This window comes from Pongo abelii, chromosome 11 (genome assembly GCF_028885655.2).
Source record: "Pongo abelii isolate AG06213 chromosome 11, NHGRI_mPonAbe1-v2.0_pri, whole genome shotgun sequence".
Taxonomy (NCBI): Eukaryota; Metazoa; Chordata; class Mammalia; order Primates; family Hominidae; genus Pongo; species Pongo abelii.
Genome location: NC_071996.2, coordinates 70,603,767 through 70,624,317, shown reverse-complemented (window position 1 = coordinate 70,624,317; position 20,551 = coordinate 70,603,767). Strand labels below are relative to the sequence as shown.

Here is a 20,551-nt window from a genome sequence, read left to right as displayed (position 1 = left end):
GTTATACATGCGTCTAAATTTTTTTCAAAGTTTTCAACTTCTTTGCCTTTGGTTTGAATTTCCTCCTGTAGCTCGGAGTAGTTTGACCGTCTGAAGCCTTCTTCTCTCAACTCGTCAAAGTCATTCTCCGTCCAGCTTTGTTCCATTGCTGGTGAGGAACTGCGTTCCTTTGGAGGAGGAGAGGTGCTCTGCTTTTTAGAGTTTCCAGTTTTTCTGCTCTGTTTTTTCCCCATCTTTGTGGTTTTATCTACTTTTGGTCTTTGATGATGGTGATGTACAGATGGGTTTTTGGTGTGGATGTCCTGTTTGTTAGTTTTCCTTCTAACAGAGAGGACCCTCAGCTGCAGATCAGTTCGAGTTTGCTAGAGGTCCACTCCAGACCCTGTTTGCCTGGGTATCAGCAGCAGTGTCTGCAGAATCGCGGATTTTCATGATCCGCGAATGCTGCTGTCCGATCGTTCCTCTGGAAGTTTTGTCCCAGAGGAGTACCCGGGTGTGTGAGGTGTCAGTCTGCCCCTACTGGGGGGTGCCTCCCAGTTAGGCTGCTCGAGGGTTCAGGGGTCAGGGACCCACTTGAGGAGGCAGTCTGCCCGTTCTCAGATCTCCAGCTGCGTCCTGGGAGAACCACTGCTCTCCTCAAAGCTGTCAGACAGGGACATTTAAGTCTGCAGAGGTTACTGCTGTATTTTTCTTTGTCTGTGCCCTGCCCCCAGAGGTGGAGCCTACAGAGGCAGGCAGGCCTCCTTGAGCTGTGGTGGGCTTCACCCAGTTCAAGCTTCCCGGCTGCTTTGTTTACCTAAGCGAGCCTGGGCAATGGTGGGCACCCCTCCCCCAGCCTCGCTGCCACCTTGCAGTTTGATCTCAGTCTGCTGTGCTAGCAATCAGCGAGACTCTGTGGGCATAGGACCCTCTGAGCCAGGTGTGGGATATAATATCCTGGTGCACCGTTTCCTAAGCCCGTCGGAAAAGCGCAGTATTCAGGTGGGAGTGGCCCAATTTTCCAGGTGCCGTCTGTCACCCCTTTCCTTGACCAGGAAAGGGAACTCTCTGACCCCTTGCACTTCCCGAGTGAGGCAATGCCTCGCCCTGCTTCGGCTGGCTCACAGTGCGCTGCCCCCACTGTCCTGCACCCACTGTCTGGCACTCCCTAGTGAGATGAACCCGGTACCTCAGATGGAAATGCAGAAATCACCCGTCTTCTGCGTCACTCACGCTGGGAGCTGTAGACTGGAGCTGTTCCTGTTCGGCCATCTTGGCTCCTCCCCCCGCAGTGATGGAGTAATTCTTAAGGAAGAATGAAAATCAGTGGGGTCCCTGGTGCTCCTTTGGTAGAAGTATTAGAGAGATTTAAGCATAATTACAGATGGATGTAAAGGAGGCAGGGCCTGGCTGTAAGTGTCTTGAAGGAAGGAATAAGTGAATAGATACATGAGGAGTGCTCCCAGAGGCGTTGGTCTTGTGAAAAGAAGGAATCCATTGTCTTTGCACACAGCAGGGAAAGAGGGTGAGAGTGTGAAGTTTATTAGGAAGACAGGGGCTGTGAGTATGTGTTAGTATGTTTTTGCGCTGCTGATAAAGACATACCCGAGACTAGGCAATTTACAAAAGAAAGAGAGGTTTAATGGGCTTATAGTTTCATGTGGCTAGGGAGGAAGCTTCACAATCATGGCAGAAAGCAAGGAGGAACAAGTCACATCTTACATGGATGTCAGCAGGCAAAGAGAGAGCTTGTGTAGGGGAACTTCTGTTTTTAAAACCATCAGATCTTGTGAGATCTATTCACTGTCATGAGAGCAGTGCAGGAAAGACTTGTCCCCATAATTCAGTTACCTCCCACCGGGTTCCTCCTGTGACACGTGGGAACTGTGGGAGTTACAATTCAAGATGAGATTTGGGTGCGGACACAGCCAAACCATATCATTCTGTCCCTGGCCCCTCCCAAATCACATGTCCTCACATTTCAGAATCAATCATGCCTTCCCAAAAGTCAGAACTCATTTCAGTATTAACTCAAAAGTCCACAGTCCAACATCTCATCTGAGACAAGGCAAGTCCCTTCCACCTATGATCCTATAAAATCAAAAGTTAGTTACTTCCTAGATACAGTGGGGGTACAGGAATTGGGTAAATACAGCTGTTCCAAATGGGAGAAATTGGCCAAAACAAAGGGGCTACAGGCCCCATCCAAATCTGAAATCCAGTGAGGCAGTCAAAACTTAAAGCTCCAAAATGATCTCCTTTGACTCCATGTCTCACATCCAGGTTACGCTGATACAAGAGATGGGTTCCCATGGTCTTGTGCACCTCTGTCCCTGTGGCTTTGTAGGGTACAGCCTCCCTCCCAGCTGCTTTCATGGGCTGGCGTTGAGTGTCTGCGGCTTTTCCAGGCCCACGGTGCAAGCTGTAGGTAGATCTGGGGTCTGGAGGACATCAACCCTCTTATCATAGCTCCACTAGGCAGTGCCCCAGTAGAGACTCTGTGTGGGGCCTCTGACCCCGTATTTCCCTTCTGCACTGGCCAAGCAGAGGTTCTTCATGAGAGCCCCACCCCTGCAGCAAATAGCTGCCTTGATATCCAGGTGTTTCCATACATCCTCCTTAATCTAGGCAGAGGTTCCCAGTTCTTGACTTCTGTGCACCTACAGGCTCAACATCATGTGGAAGCTGCCAAGGCTTGGGGTTTGCACCCTCTGAAGCAATGGCCCAAGGTGTACCTTGGCTCCTTTTAGTCATGGCTGGAGCAGCTGTGATGCCGGGCACCAAGTCCCTAGACTGCACACAACAGAGGGACCCTGGGCCCAGCCCAAGAAACCATTTTTTTCCTCCTAAACTTCCAGCCCTGTGAGGGGAGGGGCTGCCACAAAGTTCTCTGTCATGCCCTGGAGATGTTTTCCCCATTGTCTTGGTGATTAACATTTTTTTTTTTTTTGGAGAAAGAGTCTCACTCTGTCTCCCAGGCTGGAGTGCAGTGGTGCCATCTCGGCTTACTGCAAACTCCACCTCCTAGGTTCACGCCATTCTTCTGCCTCAGCCTCCTGAGTAGCTGAGACTACAGGTGCCTGCCACCACACCTGGCTAATTTTTTTGTATTTTTAGTAGAGACGGGATTTCACCGTGTTAGCCAGGATGGTCTCAGTCTCCTTACCTTGTGATCTGCCTGCCTCGGCCTCCAAAAGTGCTGGGATTACAGGTGTGAGCAACTGTGCCCGGCCGGGATTTTCTTTTCTATCACATCGTCAGGCTGCAAATTTTCCAAACTTTTATACTCTGTTTCCCTTTTAAAACTGAATGCCTTTAACAGCACCCAAGGCACCTCTTGAATGCTTTGCTGCTTACAAATTTCTTCTACCAAATACCCGAAATCATCTCTCTCAATTTCAAAGTTCCACCAATCTGTAGGGCCAAAATGCCACCAGTCTCTTTGCTGAAACATAACAAGAGCCACCTTTGCTCCATTGGATAGACCTGATGCTGTCAGGGTAGCAGAGGAAGTTATTTTAAGTGATTGGGGCTGATGAGCTGAGGCCCTACTGTAAGCTGCAGTAGCAGAGAGAGGAATGGAAATTTGGGGGTCTGACTCCTGCTCTTACATCTCCTAGTATTGTCACCTCCCAGCTGTATGAACTTGGGCCGTGGTATATTTAACTTTCCCTGTGTCACAGTTTTACCTCTGAAAGATGGGGCAGTACAATCATTCTCAGCTCACAAGCTACTATGAAGATTAAATTAGTTAATACATGTAAAATCCGTAGAACATAGTACCTAACATTGTATGAATACCAGCTAGGGGCAAGGGGCTAGGCTGGCAATGACGGAAAGTGTTGTCTAGCACAGTGCTTCTCAAACATGAATGAGAATATGACCCCTGGGGGATCTTGTTGAAAAGGAAGATTCTGATTTTGTGGGTCTAGGGTGGGTCCTAAGATTCTGCATTTCTAACAAGCTCCTTCCCAGGTGCTGCTGTTGCCCCGGTCTATGGGCTTCACTTGGAGGGGCAGGGTTGTAGCAGCACTGATGCCCCATCTAGGAGTGGCTGGTGGTCATCTGTAATGGCACCAGGCGTCATGCGCACTTGACTGGTGCTCTTCTTGGCTGGCAGTTCAGGATTAGAGAGTACACGTTGGGGCTGATCCCAGGGCTTGCTTTTCAAGTGTGGATTGGATAGGAAGGTTCATCTGGCCAGGGGACATGGGGACATTCATAGTGAGTGCAGCATCTGGAGTCAGCTCTGGGTGCCAGGCCTTGCATGCTGAGGAGTAGAGCCAGGAGGGGGCTGGTGGAAGGACAGGAGAGGACCTAGGCTGGAGAGGACAGTGGGGCCAGGCAGTAGGTGTAGGATGGAGGTGCCGAGAGAGGTGGTGGTCAGAGAGGAGCAGTGTCAGTGTATAAACTATGGAGACAGTAAAATATTTATTGCTAACATCTTACCGAGTCACATTTTGTTAATTTTTCGTGATTTAGAAGGCTTTTTGTCTGCTTGGCAGTGCCTTAAGTACATGATAAACAGCAATTAATTCGAAATATTTTTTATACTTCTCATCAGTAGTATGCCTGGTAACAGGAATGTCACTATGTGTTGCTTTCTACTAGTGCAGTAGGTTCTTGATAGGTGAACATGAGGCTGGTGGGCTCCCTGGATCACTCGGGTTTCGACTGTAGTCAGCATGCCGTATGTTCAGCAGGTGGAGGAGAGGCTGAGTGCAGGATTCCCACCGAAGGGGTAAAAATCACTCCAAGGAGATTCTCAAATCCGATTTCCAGGGAGAAGTTAATATGGCAGTGGGAGAGGTTAGTCGGTGCTTTTTTTTTTTTTTGACAGATGGTCATGCCAGATTGAGACAAATTCTACTAAGTTTTGGTCAGTATTTCTTTGGGTCACATTCTTCTTTTGTTCAGTAGAGTGTTAGAGTCACACACCTTCATTTCTGACACATTTAGCATGCTATTGTAGAAACTTTACCTGGTGGTTCTTCACATCCTTCCTCCCGATTCCTGTGTTAGGCGCCAGGTGCCTCCTTTGAGTTGCATGGGGATGGTACAACTGTATTTGCAGACAGCTCCTGTTTAGAGGTGCAGCACTGGAGTGACAGGTCAGACCGCTCTAGGGACTGCTGTCCACATTGCTGCCATCTCCTCTCTGTGGCTGCTCATCCTAGCCCTGCCCAGTGGCCACCTACATCTTGCCTGGTGGCCACCAGCACTGGCCAGGAACCATGCTTCTCCTTTGTTCATCTGGCTGAGCCTGCCTTCTTTTCTTGTGGGAATCAGAACTTGGGTTCATTTATTTAATGGATTTTCATTAAAAATAACATTTAGAGAAAGAGAAGAAAATACAAAACGGTTTCTAACCTCACTACTGCCAACTATGACCTGAAGAATTTGTGAGATTATGAATTCCTTTAGGTATCACTGAAACTGAGCTTGTTTCTCTGAGAAGCAATGGATGTTTTAAAATCCCTGACAGAGAAAATAGAGAATAAATTCTTTCTACCACCTCTTGGCTTTACTAAATGAACAAATCATTTAGTAGAACAAGAGCAATATAATAATCAATGAAATTAGAATTCCAAGGGTAAATAATCTCCATTCTCATCATTGTAGTGGGTGGGGGGAAGATGGAAGCTTTTCTGCCCTTTTTTTTTTTTTTTTTTGAGTTTTCACTTTGCAAGGTATTATTCAATTCCCTAATAAGACCATTTGCTAAACTGTGTGAAACTTAGATGGCTGTAAAAGACAAAAGTTGTTTCTCATCATCCCTACGAACTCCCTACAAGGATGTAACTTTGTAAAATTGATTTCCCATCTCTTTGGTAGACATCAATGTCACATAAATCCACCATGAAACCTGGGTTTCAAATTATGCTGCAAGTTTATTCCTAGGTGTAGGCTGAGGGGACATTCTCAAATACAAGTTAGTATTCTTAATCTAGTGGCAATTTTACCAATACTATTCCCTACATAGGTTTTTGAATGTTCTTTCTCTTAATTTGGTCAACATTTATATATTTATTTGTTTAACCAATGTTTATTGCTTAAAGGCCCATCCTACCATTTCTTTCAATGTCTAGAGCTATAATCCTAGACATTTTGTTTTATCTTTCTCTCTTCCAGCAAATAAAACAAACAGAGAGACAGCCAGGGCTCTAAAATAAAATAAAAGTGGGAGAAGATGGGCCATTTTATTGTTTATAGTTGGATTCTGCTTGTGGAAATGAAACTGACAGAGCTTGTAAACATAGAGCCAGAGGGGGAAAGGATGTAAACTAAATTTTAGGATGTTAATCTAGACTCTCTCTGGAAAAGAAGATTTCCTTAGTGTAATCTCTTGGGTGAGTACTTGAAGAATACTAATTCATCAGCTATCCTTGGGTTCTACAGTTTTAGTAAAGACAGAGTTTTATTCTGTGTCTGATAGATAATTTTACTTGTTTTCTCACTTCTTAGTTGACAGTATATTTTGTAATAGACGTGGCTTTAAATTCTTCCTTTTTAATGTAGTCATTAACATGTTTCTCTGTGTTGCTACCACCATGATCAGCGTTGCTAAGAAAATAATTAATTTTATTGTATATGTCAACAGAAAATTATTTTCTCTTCCTTTAGCTATTTCTACAAGCATTAAAATGAGCAATCTGTTCTGCAAATCCTGAAGTGCATTTTGGCATTTTTTCTATAGTACTTTGCCAACATCTATAAGCACCATTAAAATCACCATCATTAGAAAAGACTTTTAGAGCAACTCAAAATGCAAGTGGAAGAAATATCTGATGCCAAGCCCAGAAGAGATTTTACTAAGTACTATTTCAAAGATAAATTAGTTAAAAAAAAAATTTGTGCGAAGTGGAGAAAAAGGCTTTTTTTAAAAAAAAAAAATGAGCATAACTATTGGCAATTATGAAAAAGCACTTTGTACTGTCTTTCTGACTTCCTACGTTGGAGCTCAAATCTTCTAGACCAACTGGTCAGGATTACTTTTACAGGTTCTAGATGGTAAGGCCCTCAAATCAAAGCCAACCCCTAGCATGCATTTTTTATGACTTCACATTGATCTGACATGTATACTAAACTTAAATATTTAAATTTAAGTTCTGTGTTGCTTCCCTTGGTTTTACTGAAACTCCTGTGATACAACTAAATAGTGTCTATTATAAAAAGTAGGCTTTCTTCACGTCATAGTCTTTCAGTCTTCAGAGGACATTTTTAGATAACTTCTTGCAGGCGGTTATCATTCAGTGGCATAAGGAGAGTCACATTTGAGTGGGAGTCTAAGGCTTTGTTTCTTGCCTTGCTTTGCCTTCATCACTGTGTGATCTTGGGTCATGTTCTGGGCCTTCATCTCCTCATCTGTAAAATGAAGAGGTTGGACTAGATTGTCTGGAAGCTCCCTTTCCACACGCAGTTTCTCTGAATCCTTGGACCACGGCTGTTGCGTTCACATCATGTTCATCTGCTACAGTGCTTTGTTTAATTACATCTCAGTACATTTTTTAAGCAAATTACTTTGGTCTCAGAGGCTCATTCTCAGTCATCCTGTCCTTTTAAAAGTTTTGCTTTTCCAACCACAAAGACATTTGGAAAGCTTGCCCTGTGGATTACATCTTTACCCTAGCTCAAAACAATTTGAAATAATGAGGAAGACTGATTATAATCTAGACACTAGCATGGCTGCTGATTGTCAAGCTGTGTTCCTAGCAATCTCACAAGTCTCATAAGTGCTACAAAGTGTGTTAAGAATGGTCTGGTGCTGTTTTGTTTTGTTCAAATAGGTTGAGCAGAATCCTGGGGAAATAAGCATAATGTCAGGTTCTGCAAGAGAGTGAGGTGGCAATAGAAGGGTGTGCTTTGTTGTCTTAGGTTTTTAGATCGCCGATACCCATGGTCTAGTATGCATCATTAGGCTTCCTGATTTCTCTGCCTTTGCTCAGTCATCAGGACGTTGCTTGCATGCACTTCCTTAGGCAATTTGATGCCTACCACATGGCCTTTTGTATGTGGCAACTAATATAGTGTTAACTGAAGTAAACGTGAAAAATGAGCTTGATCCTTAATTGCTTATGTGTGCAATGTTCTTCCAAAATGTTTTGTTCTTCATGTATATAGTAATGCATTTCAAAAAACACAGCATTTTTGGAAAGAGGATGAGTTTGGGAGTCTGGAGGCTGTATAGTCTTTTTGGATCTTAACCTCTAGCTATCCCTGGATTCACAGCCACTCAGGTTATTTTCAGGTTGGTGTGTATGCTGTATAACCCAAGTTGCAGCACCAGTGAACTGGTTCACATTTGACTAGTGAAGAATTGTGTGGGCTTGTTTTGATTCAGGTAAGAAGAGTTCCTGGGTCAAGCGGTCACCTTCATAAAACTGAAGACGGGGACTGGGAGTGGAGTGACGATGAGATGGATGAGAAGAGCGAAGAAGGGAAAGCAGCTTTTTCTCAGGAAAAGGTAAATGACATCGTTGACGATGAGCTAATCTGTGTAAATTTTATTTTTGTGATTGTGTGTGTGTATATATATATATATTAATGGATACATAATTGTTTTACAGTCACGAAGAGTAAAAGAAGAAAATCCAGAGGTGAGCTGTGGCTATTTGTCTATTATTTTGCCATTTCATTCCTTTCTTGCGGTATCAGAGTCTAATCCATTTAGGGGAGATGCTTCAAAATCTCATGGAGTAGAAAGAAAAAGGAAAGGCACATGGACTTTGCAGCTCCTAATTCTGTCTGAGTTACTTTGGGCTGAATAAATCGGGGCAAATTACTTTGCTTTCTGAGCCTGCTTCCTCATCTGTCAGATGAGGATGATCCCGGTACTTATAAGAAAGTCGCCATGAGGATTGGCGAAATCACGTACACAAAACCCTCCATGGAATCCTTGGCACAGACTAGGTAATCCATTAATTTTAACTCTTAGGATTACTGCCTTTAGAAAACATAGTAACCATACAGGCAAAATGTCTTCCATATTTTTTGTTTGCAATAAAGTAGATATTAAAATGGTTAGAAACTCTTGGTTGAATCTGTTGTTCATGGTTTTTAAATCTTCTGAATAATACCTTAGTAGGTTAAGGAGCACTCAAAAAATTTTAACAGCTTTCCTTTGAGGCCTGGTCGTCTTTTGATTAAGATATCATATTTGATTTACTTCCTCCGTTTGATTAATTATCCTAATGCCTAATGACTAATGATAACTGTAGTTCACAAGACTTGCTAATTCTCCTAGAGGAAATTTGAGCATATTTAAATAGCTCCAAATATTTTACAGACCTAGTAATTAATGTATACCTTAATAAATTATCATTAAGAAAACAATCTTTGGACTACAAATGATATCCATCCCAATTTTTTTTAATTAGCAGACATTTCCTTTTGATTAAATATAGTACCTCTTATCATGGAGTTTGAAGTGGCAGTAGCCAGCCTGGGTCTTGTAAGGAGGAGGGCAGCAGAGCTACAGGCCACCCTTTCTTCTCCTTTTCTTTCCTCTCACCCTTCTCTCTCCATCTTGCATGCCATATGGATAGGCCTTTCCTAGGCATTTTTCAGCTTGCCTGCCTCCCCATGGTAGCTCTCCTTCAGATTTTGTTTTCTCCTATGTTTATCATTTAATTCACCTCTCAATTTCATACATAAAATATAAACTTTGGCCAGGTGCAGTGGCTCACTCCTGTAATCCCAGCGCTTTGGGAGGCCGAGTCAGGTGGATCACGTGAGGTCAGGAATTCGAGACCAGCCAGACTAACATGGCGAAACCCCGTCTCTACTAAAAATACAAAATTAGCTGGGCATGGTGGCAGGCATCTGTACTCGGGAGGCTGAGGCACGAGAATCGCTCGAACCCGGGAGGTGGAGGTTGCAGTGAGCTGAGATTGTGCCACTGCACTCCTACCTGGGTGACAGAGCCAGACTGCACCTCAGAAAAATATATATATATAAGCTTTGATCAGAGACCTCATCCCCCTTTGTTAGGAGCAGTGTTGATGAGCTCCACGTGGAACACATTGACTACACAGGTGTTGTGCTAAGTTTTCAGAATGATCTTAACCACGTATCATGAACTCTATTTCTCCTTCCTTTCTCTCATTTTATCTAAGGTGCAGAGTCTAGGCTTTTCTGCTATTTCTAAGAGTATTTCTTACTAAAAGTGTCAGTTCTGCTGAGAAATAGAACAACATACCATGGTTAAAGTAGCATCATTGACTACAAAACATTGGTTGTTCACTGCAAGAAATCTTCACTGGACGATATCCATTGGATCCTGCCTTGCTAGTAAGGCTGGTGGGTGCAGGTCGTAAGGATTTAGGATAATCTCTTACTGTGTGCTTGTTGAAATTGCTCTGATAGCTGATTTGTTATTTGGAGAATAGCAGCATCTTTTTGGCAAGAATATTTTCTGCACAGACAGGAAGGGAAAGACTATGTAGCGTGCTGTGAGTTGATCTTCAGGCATCAGTACTGACCTTCTTAAGTGGGATATGAAAGTCATAGGTGGTTTACTGCATCTAGACTCATATGATTTCTCAGCACCATATGTCTGTTAACATATTGATTTATAATTAAAGAAGCATATGAATAGAACTCTTATCTCTGTGAAAGGATACATGTGTTTGCATGTAAACACTTTCATCAAATTTTAGGAATAACAGGCTCCACCTGCTATTGCACAGCTTCTCAGGCTAGTTTTTTGACACCTGTTCCTTTGACAGCCTTGACATTTGATTATCTTGAGCTGTATTAAGAGATGCTACAGTGATGCTTCCTGTGTCCTTTCAGCTTTTAATTAAAGTATCCCTCTGATTTGCCAACTACCCCAAACTGCTTTCTGTAAGCAAAGCATGAAGTATTTTATTTATCTATTATAAAGGAAATTAAAAAGTGTTAAATATGTAACTATTCAGCAAATATGTATTATGTCCCTACTATGTGCCCTGTCTTAGTAGGTTTAAGGGATACGTCAGTGAGAAATACAGAGCAAAATCCCTGTCCTTGTGGAGCTCACATTCTTGTGGGAGTAGATAAACAATATATAATAGCCTTAATAAGTAAGTAAATTATGTGGTTTGTTACGATGGAATAGGAGTGATAGAAAGAAACAGAATGGGATGGGGGCTTCAGGGAGTGTGGTGGGAGGTTGTAATTTTCGATGAGTTGGTCAGGATAGGCCTTACTGAGAAGAGACATAGAATAATGATTTGAAAAACATAGGAGAATGACATACAATAAAAACTGAAAGACCGCTTTTATCCTGCTCCCCTTTTCACCCCTGTAACTGTCACTTTGTTCCACAGAAGTCATCAGTTTGAACAGAGTTTTCTTCCAGACCTTTTCTGTTTCTTTCTATACTAATATGTTCATTAAAAAATCTAGCATGTCATTTTTAAAACATGAATGGAATTAGAAAAACTAGAAAATATTTTTGCAACTTGCTTGATTGTTTTGGCAATCCTTCCACCTTAGGAACTATAGATCTGCCTCTTTTTTATTTCCTGGCACATAGTATTGTATTAGATGAATGAAAATTGTTTATTTAACCATTTCCTTCTTGGTGAGCACTTAGGCTGCTATTACAAATATCATTCCCTTAACTTTTTTGTGTATGTATTTCAGGGGGCACATAGATAAGTAAATTATGGGTACTTAGAATTGTGATTGCTTTGTGTGTCTGCTGATTTTGAATTTTTTTTTTTTTTTTTTTTGAGATGGAGTCTCACTCTGTTGCCCAGGCTGGAGTGCAGTGGCGCAATCTCGGCTCACTGCGAGCTGCGCTTCCCGGGTTCACGCCATTCTCCTGCCTCAGCCTCTCCCAGTAGCTGGGACTACAGGTGCCTGTCACCATGCCCAGTTAATTTTTTGTATTTTTAGTAGAGACAGGGTTTCACTGTGGTCTCGATCTCCTGACCTCGTGATCTGCCAGCCTTGGCCTCCGGAAGTGCTGGGATTACAAGCGTGAGCCACCGTGCCTGGCCTGATTTTGAATTTTTGTAGTTGCTATCAACAGCTGTACCAATCAATATATACAGCTTCTGACAGTGCACCTTATACCTGTAAACATCTTTGAGAGTGAAAATGCTTATCTGTGCCAAATAACACATTTAAATGCCAGAGTATTTACATTTTAATAAGCTTTTTCATGTTTGTCATTACATTGCAATTCAGTTGTTTTTTGACTATAAGCCACTAGAAGATTGAGATAGTATTTTATGAAAAAAATGAAAAACGTGGAAGTTTGTGTTTCTTTTGCATCTAGTAGACACTATACATGTTCATTGATGACATGAATTGGGTATGCACTGCAAGTCAAATATTAAACAAGTGCATGAGTAGGCATATAATATTTATGAGTAGGTCAGAAGTGATTCAAGGGACCAGAAGACATATAATTGAGGTGAAGTTCAGAAAAGTAGCTTTGTTAGTACCATGTTTAGACAGAGTAAGGTGGTACAGTAAACTAGGGATATTTTAGGAAAGCTTAATGAGTGAGGGGCTATTTGGCCTCCTAGGAAGTATGAGGTAGAATGACCAAGTATTACAGTATTAATCGAAGAAGACTGAGAAGGCCAGAGTGGGATGTTTGTCAGAGGGACGTTGAGAAGATCCACCTCATCCTGGGTCATATTTGGAGATCCTTCTAAGTCAAGAGAATTTCCAGTATAATCTGTAAGATTTTAGAATTGCATTACTTATCTTGGGATTCAGATCTGGCTTGAGATTCATAGCCATCAACATTGAAAAATTGGCCCTGTGTTCCTAACCTGATATTTTAGAAATATCAAAGTATTAAAAAAGGATGAGTTCATGTCCTTTGTAGGGACATGGATGAAGCTGGAAACCATCATTCTGAGCAAAGTATCGCAACGACAGAAAACCAAACACTGCATGTTCTCACTTATAGGTGGGAATTGAACAATGAGAACACTTGGACACAGGATGGGGAACATCACACACCGGGGCCTGTCATGGAGTAGGGGGAGAGGGGAGGGATAGCATTGGGAGATATACCTAATGTAAATGACGAGTTAATGGGTGCAGCAAACCAACATGGCACATGTATACATGTGTAACAAACCTACACGTTGTGCACATGTACCCTAGAACTTCAAGTATAATTAAAAAAAAGAAATATCAAAGTATTAGTCACCCACTAGTAATTAATAATTTATAACAAGTAGATAGCTCATCCTTGTTTCATTTGTTTGTCATCATATTCTAGTTGGTTGATGGAAGCCAGTGAAGACTAAAGGTTAATAATAATGCTAATATTAATAATGTTAATTAATTAAACAGATGTTTAATCTGTGCCTGATTTCCACATGGAACTGTGTTAGGCACTGTGGGAATTTTATAAAAGCAAAGAGAGCCTGCTAGCTGGATGCTTTTCATCTCTTTGGGGGTCAGGGGAAGGGGTGGTATTTGCAAGGACGGTTTCCTTAGGTAGTGTTTCCTAGCTTATATAGCTTCTTAGCTTATATAAAACTTTTCAACTGTTATCCCATTATTGATCTTCTTTTGAGCAGTGGTTTTGGAATCTCTTTTTGTCAAAAATAATAAGTACATGTTTTATGACTTTTTGTCAATTTTGCATTATATCCTAATTTTCTACATAAAAAGTGAAATTGACTTTAATTTATAGTTTCATTTGGGTTCATTTAACTGAGGAGGGCATTTGCTAAGGCTTCTATTAAAGTAACACTCTTTTTTATAGTAGCATCTCAGTTAGGCGACATGAAAATAAACAATTCACAACCCTGGCTGGAAACCTTTAAAAATGCAATGTCTAGACTCAACCCACAGATTCTGATTTGGTAATTTGGGGTGATGTCCTGGCAACTCTGATTTTTAAAAAGCTGCTCACAGGATTCTGATTCACAGCTAGGATCAAGGACTGGCTAGGAAAACTGCACAAATTCCTCGGAATCCAGAAGTCCAGACTGGAATCCAGGAAGCTGGTGTGCTCAAAATTCCTGAAGATTTGTTTTAAGTGTCTGTCAGAAATTTCCAAAATAAAAATAAGAAAAAAGAAAATGTTTCAGAAATCCCTTGGAAAAGTTGTCTTTATTTAATCAAGGGTAATGAAACAGGTGGGAAAGGTTTCTGGCTGAAACCCAGTAGGGCTCACAAAAGGTATATTGAAAAGTTTTGTTATCAAGAATCTAGACTTGGCTAATTATGGAAATGTTTCTGTTTCCTAATTCTGGAATTTTGCTCTGAGGAGAAAATACATTTGGTATTTAAATTGAGTTAATTTTATTAGAGATTAGATGCAATGTGAAAACTAATTTTTTTCCTTGTATTACTTATTGCTATTGTCACATATTATTTAAGACTGCTGTTAGCTTTTAAAAATTATTTCTATGGGCCAGGCGCAGTGGCTCATGCCTGTAATCCCAGCACTTGGAGGCTGAGGTGGGTGGATCACCCGAGGCCAGGAGTTCGAGACCAGCCTGGCCAACATGGTGAAACCCCGTCTCTACTAAAAATACAAAAAATTAGCCGGGCATGGTGGTGTGCACCTATAATCCCGGCTACTCAGGGGGCTGAGGCAGGAGAATCGCTTGAACCCAGGACGCGGAGGTTGCAGTGAGCTGAGATCACGCCACTGCACTCCAGCCTAGGTGACTGAGTGAAACTCCATCTCAGAAAAAAAAAAATATTTCTACGAAAACATGTTTTCCAAATGCCTGTGAGCTGTCAAACATGTTTGTTCTATACCCATATGGAGATGGAGAGAGAGATTTGACTTCTCCCTCCACTTTTATTATGGTTATCCTTAGCCATCACAGATTCCTTTAACCTGATATTTTCATGATACCACTTTCTACAAGGTGTTATTATTGCAGGTGACTGCCCTTCTGAGTAGTTGTGAGGAAAGATAGATATGTTATCAGAAATCCAGAAATCTGCAATATATCTGAAAATGAACTTTTGATTTTGGAATAATTTTCAATTTATAGAAACTTTGCAGAGACAGTGCAAAGTTCCCATATACTCCTCACGCAGGTCTCCCACTGTTGATTTCTTATGTATTCCTGACAAATTTGTTACAACTCAGAAACCAGCGCTGCCATGTGACTGTTAACTAAGCCCCAGAATTTGTTCCCATGTCACTAGTTTGCCTACTAGTGTCCCTTGTTTTTGCCAGGATCCAGTCCAGGATAGCACATTGCATTTAGCTATAATATTTGCGAAAACAGGAAAGGAGTTCATTAGGCAGAGCTCTATGAAAAACTGGAAAGCAGATGTTGTCTCTTGTCTCCATTCTGAGATCTTTTCCTCTCTTATCCTGTCCTAGATCCCCATCAAGGTCTATTGCCATGGTGGTGTTCAACATTAATCCATTGTTTTTGCCTCCTCCTCTGATATGGTTTGGCTGTGTCCTCACCCAAATCTCATCTTGAATTGTAGCTTCCGTAATCCCTACATGTCATGGGAGGGACCCAATGAGAGGTAATTGAATCATAGCAGCAGGTTTTCCTATGCTGTTCCCATAATAGTGTATAAGTCTCATGAGATCTGATGGTTTTATAAAGAGCAGTTCTCCTGCACCCACTCTCTTGCCTGCTACCATGTAAGCTGTGCCTTTGCTCCTCCTGCGCCTTCTGCCGTGATTGTGAGGCCTTCCCAGCCATGTGGACCTGCAAGTCTATTAACCCCCTTTTTCTTTGTAAATTACCCAGTCTTGGGTATTTATTTCATAGCAATATGAAACCGGACTAATACACCTTCCCATCAAAACACTCATTGTCTCAAATGCCCATCCTATAGCAAATTGTTTAAAAGGAAATGAAAAACCCTGATAAATTGACAGCTGCTTAATGTGTTAGCTTTCTTACAAGTTTTTACACTTAGAAGAGTATACCCAAAAAACCATGCCCTAATCCCATAGAATGGATCTGTAGTGGTGACATTTGGAGGAATGCAGTTCTTTGTCAAGGAAGATGTTTTGTACAGTGGCTTCCTGTATTAGGCCATCCTTGCATTGCCACCTGAGAGTGGGTTATTTAGAATAAAAAGAGATTTAATTGACTCACGGTTCTGCAGGCTGTGTAAGCTGATGCTGGCAGCTGCTCAGCTTCTGGGAAAGCCTCAGGGAGCTTTTGCTCATGGTGGAAGGCAAAATGAGAACAGGCACATAATTTGGTGAAAGCAGGTGCAACAGAGAGAGTGGGGAGAAGGTGCCACGCACTTTTAAATGACCAAATCTCGTGTGAACTCAGAGTGGGAACTCACTTATCACCAAGGGAATGGCCCAAGCTATTCATGAGGGATCCACCCCCATGATCCAAACACATGCCATCAGGCCCCACCTCCAACATTGGAGATAACATTTTTTTTCTCTTTTTTGAGACAGAGTCTCACTTTGTCACTCAGGCTAGAGTGCAGTGGTGGGATCACAGCTCACTGCCATCTCCGCCTTCTGGGTTCCAGTGATTCTTGTGCCTCAGCCTCTCAAGTAGCTGGGACTACAGGCGCGAAACACCACACCTGGCTAATTTTTGTATTTTTAGTAGAGATGGAGTTTCACCATGTTGCCCAAGCTAGCCTCGAACTCTTGGCCTCAAGTGATCCACCCACCTCATCCTTTCAAAGTGCTGGGATTAGAGGCATGAGCCACTGTGCCCGGCTGAGGATTACATTTCAACATGAGATTTGGGTGGGAACAAATATCCAAACTATATTCCCTCCCTGTCCAGCTCTCCTGTGCATCTCTGCACATTTTCTGAGGAATTACCATATTGCTTGTGCATCAGAGTGGAGGCTGGTCCCCTCATTGTATTCAGGGTTACACCTACCCAGTGAGGTTGCAGGGTGCGTGTGGGGTTCCAGACCCCTGCCTAGTTGATTAGCCCTCCATCCTGATGATTGTGCAGGGCAGGAGATGGGTCTCCCCAGGGGAAAGAGAAGTTTTCACCTCTTAGTAAATGCCACTAAGGTTTTTCAGGTTACAGTAGTTCTTTGACTAGGGGAAGTCACAATGCTGTTTATAAGTACTGATGTGGCCTTTGGTTGTATCACAAATTTAGATTAAGATTGTGGAATCACCCTGAAAGATTCTTTGCAAGAGATCATTTGAAGTAGGCCCAGACCCTCTGGCTGGTTAATGAATACAGGTTGTTTGTTCTTCTAAAGTAGTCATTTTCCCCTAACATCTTATTGTAAAAATAAATATAGCAACATGAAAACATTTTACAGTGAACTCCATATACCTGTAATCTAGGTATCATCATTACTGTACTTGCTCTGTCACATATATATCCATCTATTCATCCTTCAGTCTATCTTAACTTTTTGATGCATTTCAAAGTAAATTGCAGACATCAATACACTTCTCCCTTTTACTTCACTACCACCATAGTTATTTTGGAAGAAGCATAGAGAGTAAGAATTTTGTGCTCTTAAACTTTAGAAAGCTCTGCCCACAAATAATTTTTGGTGATTTCTGATTTAGAATTGATAGTTTAGAAATAGGAGATCCTTTTTGTTCATTTTCATTCATTGCTGTTTCTCTTTGGGTTTTTTTTTTTTTTTTTTTTTTTTGTCTTTCAAGTTTTGCTCCAGGGCGGAGTTCACAAAAGTAGAGCTCGAGGCAAAAATAATTTGGGTGTAACCTTAGAGTTGGGTTTCTAACTTTGAGAGAGGAGTATAACCTATCACTTTAGCACTAATGTCTTTTAAAAATGCAACTATCCTTATGTATTTTTTTAAATACAGTGAATAATTGCTCATAGTTACGATTAAAGGGGCAGGTTTTATTAACCCTAACGTCTTTTCGTTGAGGGTCCGTTAACCTTAGATGAAATTGTGCAATAAGAAAAAATTATCCTAGGGCATCTTTTGGTTGTCAAATTTAAAACATCAAATAATTAATGCCTTTTCACTTTAGCTTAGTGGTTCTTTAACAGTATAATGAGGGTTATTTGGGGAACTTGGTAAAGACACAGATTCTCTTCCATCTCTGTGGAATTCTGAGTCATAGGCCGGGAGGGGCCTAGGGGTCTTTAACACTTGTCCTAGGTGATTCCAACACAGGTGGTCAAAGAGCCACACTTTGGTAAATATTGCTTTATGATCGTTTGGAAATTATTGGGTCTGATAATTGGGACTTAATGTAACCACACTCACCATGTCTCCCTTTGGCTTTCTTGAATGCTGTAATGGTGGCTCTCATAACAGATTGCAGTGAATGCCAGCACCATCCCTGAACAAATACAGTCCCTCTCTGTGCACGACTCTCAGGTATGTTTCTCTGCCAGTCATTCCGTTTGAGATGCTTTGTAGACAGATCTTTTAAAAGACCAACATTTTAGAAAGATAGACAATTTCAAGGTAGTGCCTCCAAATCAAGGACTTATAAGCTCTCTTTTTAAATAGGTTGCTATTGACTGTGCTTTGTGGGACCTCCAACCTTTAAATGATAGGCTCAAGAGTGAGAATTGATTACCAGACTGCTCCTGAAATTGCTGGTACTGTGGAAAAGAAGAAAAGGAAAGAAAATGACACCATTCTGTTATATTCCAGCCACAGAACATTGTGGTTAATTGATACTTTATTTTTTGCTCCTGGTTGGATTTCTGTAACCTGTTTTCATAATTCTGTTATCATTGAATTTTATGGGCCAATTCATCTTTACAACTTGCCTTGTAAAAATAATAGTCCAGTAACTGTGACATGCATTTATAATGCATATTTATTAAAGTTATGGGACAGAAGACGTGTGCTGTGAGCCGTGGTGGGAAGTGGTGAGGGATGCTGAGCAATCCAGGGAAAGGCCTAGGGGCATAGAACCAGAGCACAGGCCCACATTCTGGTTCTGCTGTATAATTAACAGGCAAGCCCTTTTGTTCTCAAAGTGGTTGTACTATAAAGCGTCACCACTGTCAGGATCATAATTTTCTTTCTTTCAAACTCTGCATATTCAATTTAAATTCATTTCTGTTTTACTTGGTCTGTGTTTTATAAAATAGCCGTATATTGGAGAGATAATTAGAGTGATTTTGTTGGCTTCAGGAAGCCTGTTTGAGGTCAGATAGCTAATGCGGGGTCCTTATTTTATAGCTGAGGGAGTAAAGACTTGCAGAGGTGAAGTGGCTCCCCCATAGTCACACCACTAGTTAGAGGCCAAGTCAGGATTCGGTTTAGGTCTTTACACTACCTGAAGCAACTCAGTAAGAGACCTTGAGATAAACTGTAGGGATTGGTTGAATGATAAAAGGCAAGTTAAGAATAATAATGGATCAGAGGGCAAAGAGAGTAAAGGAAACAGGAACAGGGATTAGGATAACTAGTACTGTAGAGTATTTTATGACTCACTTTCATATATATCATTTTATTCTCCCTGCAACCTTTTACAGCAGGCGTTATTCAGAGAATGGCTTGCTCATGGTTGCATTTCAGGTCAGTGGCAGCGCCAAGTCTTAACCTGAAATGCCTTATTTTTTCTACTCCAACAGTAAGGTCTACTCATGTCCCGGGATTCCCTGAGAACAGAGAGAGGCTGTGTATTGGAGACATTCATGGTTAATAAGCAATATTAAAGAAAATGGGCTCTCGGTGAGAAAGGCAGGAAAGATAAACAGTGGCTGAATCTTCTGGGCCCCGCCTTCCTCTGCATTGCAGGGTTTAAGGTGCCCAGCCTTTGTGATCCCCAAGTTTCAATAGTAACAGTCCATGTGTGGGTTGTGAGGTGCCATTTTAGGTAGCTGGACTTTACTACGGCTTATACAAGTCGTTCATGATGCCCATCCTATAACTGAGGCTTTCCATAGGAAACATTCATATCCACAATTGTGATGGGAATTAGGCACCATTACAGTCTTTACATGGAGGTGTTACGATGCCAAACAAGGCCTGCGTGTGTAAAGATCTAGTTTTGAAATTTCCAGAAAGAAATGGCTATATGAATCAAGTGATATTGTGATTTTATTCATTCCTTTCCTGATATAGTTTATAACACTGTTTGCTGTTTTCTTCTTAAAGGGCCCACCCAATGCTAATGAAGACTATAGAGAAGCTTCTTCTTGTGCCGTGAACCTCGTTTTGAGATTAAGGTAAATAATACTGTTGTTTATTCTGCATTGTTTTTCCTATAGTACAGTTTTTTAAAATCTCCTTCGTTTTCATAATATTAGCATAAAATAAAATCGTTAGCTTATTTGATTTCCCCGAACCATGAGTGTATGCTGTATTCCCAGGGCTAATTGTGCTCTTCTAATTGCTTGCTAAAGAAGAGTAAGAAAGAAAAGCACCATATGAGTGTGTCTGTAGGCTCAGTGTACCTTTCATTATGTTTTAATTCCTTGCCTTTTCCTTCTTAGGTTTTTTTTTCTTTTCCTTTTTCTTTTTTTTTACAATGTAAGATCACAGTAAGAGATTTTTAATGAGTTTCTTTCACACTTCAGCAGTCGGTCTCTGACAGAAATAAACCATGCTTGTACTACAGGTTGCCTGTTCAGAACATTTTTCAGTGGCAAGTTTGATCAGCCACTGTGGAGAAATGACAGATATATTTTGAAAGAAATCTCAGTCTTCTAGGAAATAGATACAAATATGGTGC

At 41.4% G+C, this 20,551-nt stretch overlaps 1 protein-coding gene across 1 annotated transcript in view; it reads left to right on the top strand.

Annotated features, from left to right (window-relative positions):
* The window catches only part of STK39 (serine/threonine kinase 39), a 300,756-nt gene that overhangs the window by 170,740 nt on the left and 109,465 nt on the right, over window positions 1-20,551 (top strand). Inside the window, exons 11-14 of the mRNA XM_024243646.3 lie at window positions 8,321-8,443; window positions 8,547-8,576; window positions 18,172-18,234; window positions 19,975-20,045. Of these exons, the coding sequence (XP_024099414.1) occupies window positions 8,321-8,443; window positions 8,547-8,576; window positions 18,172-18,234; window positions 19,975-20,045 (287 nt within the window). The remainder of the gene's footprint in view (window positions 1-8,320; window positions 8,444-8,546; window positions 8,577-18,171; window positions 18,235-19,974; window positions 20,046-20,551) is intronic.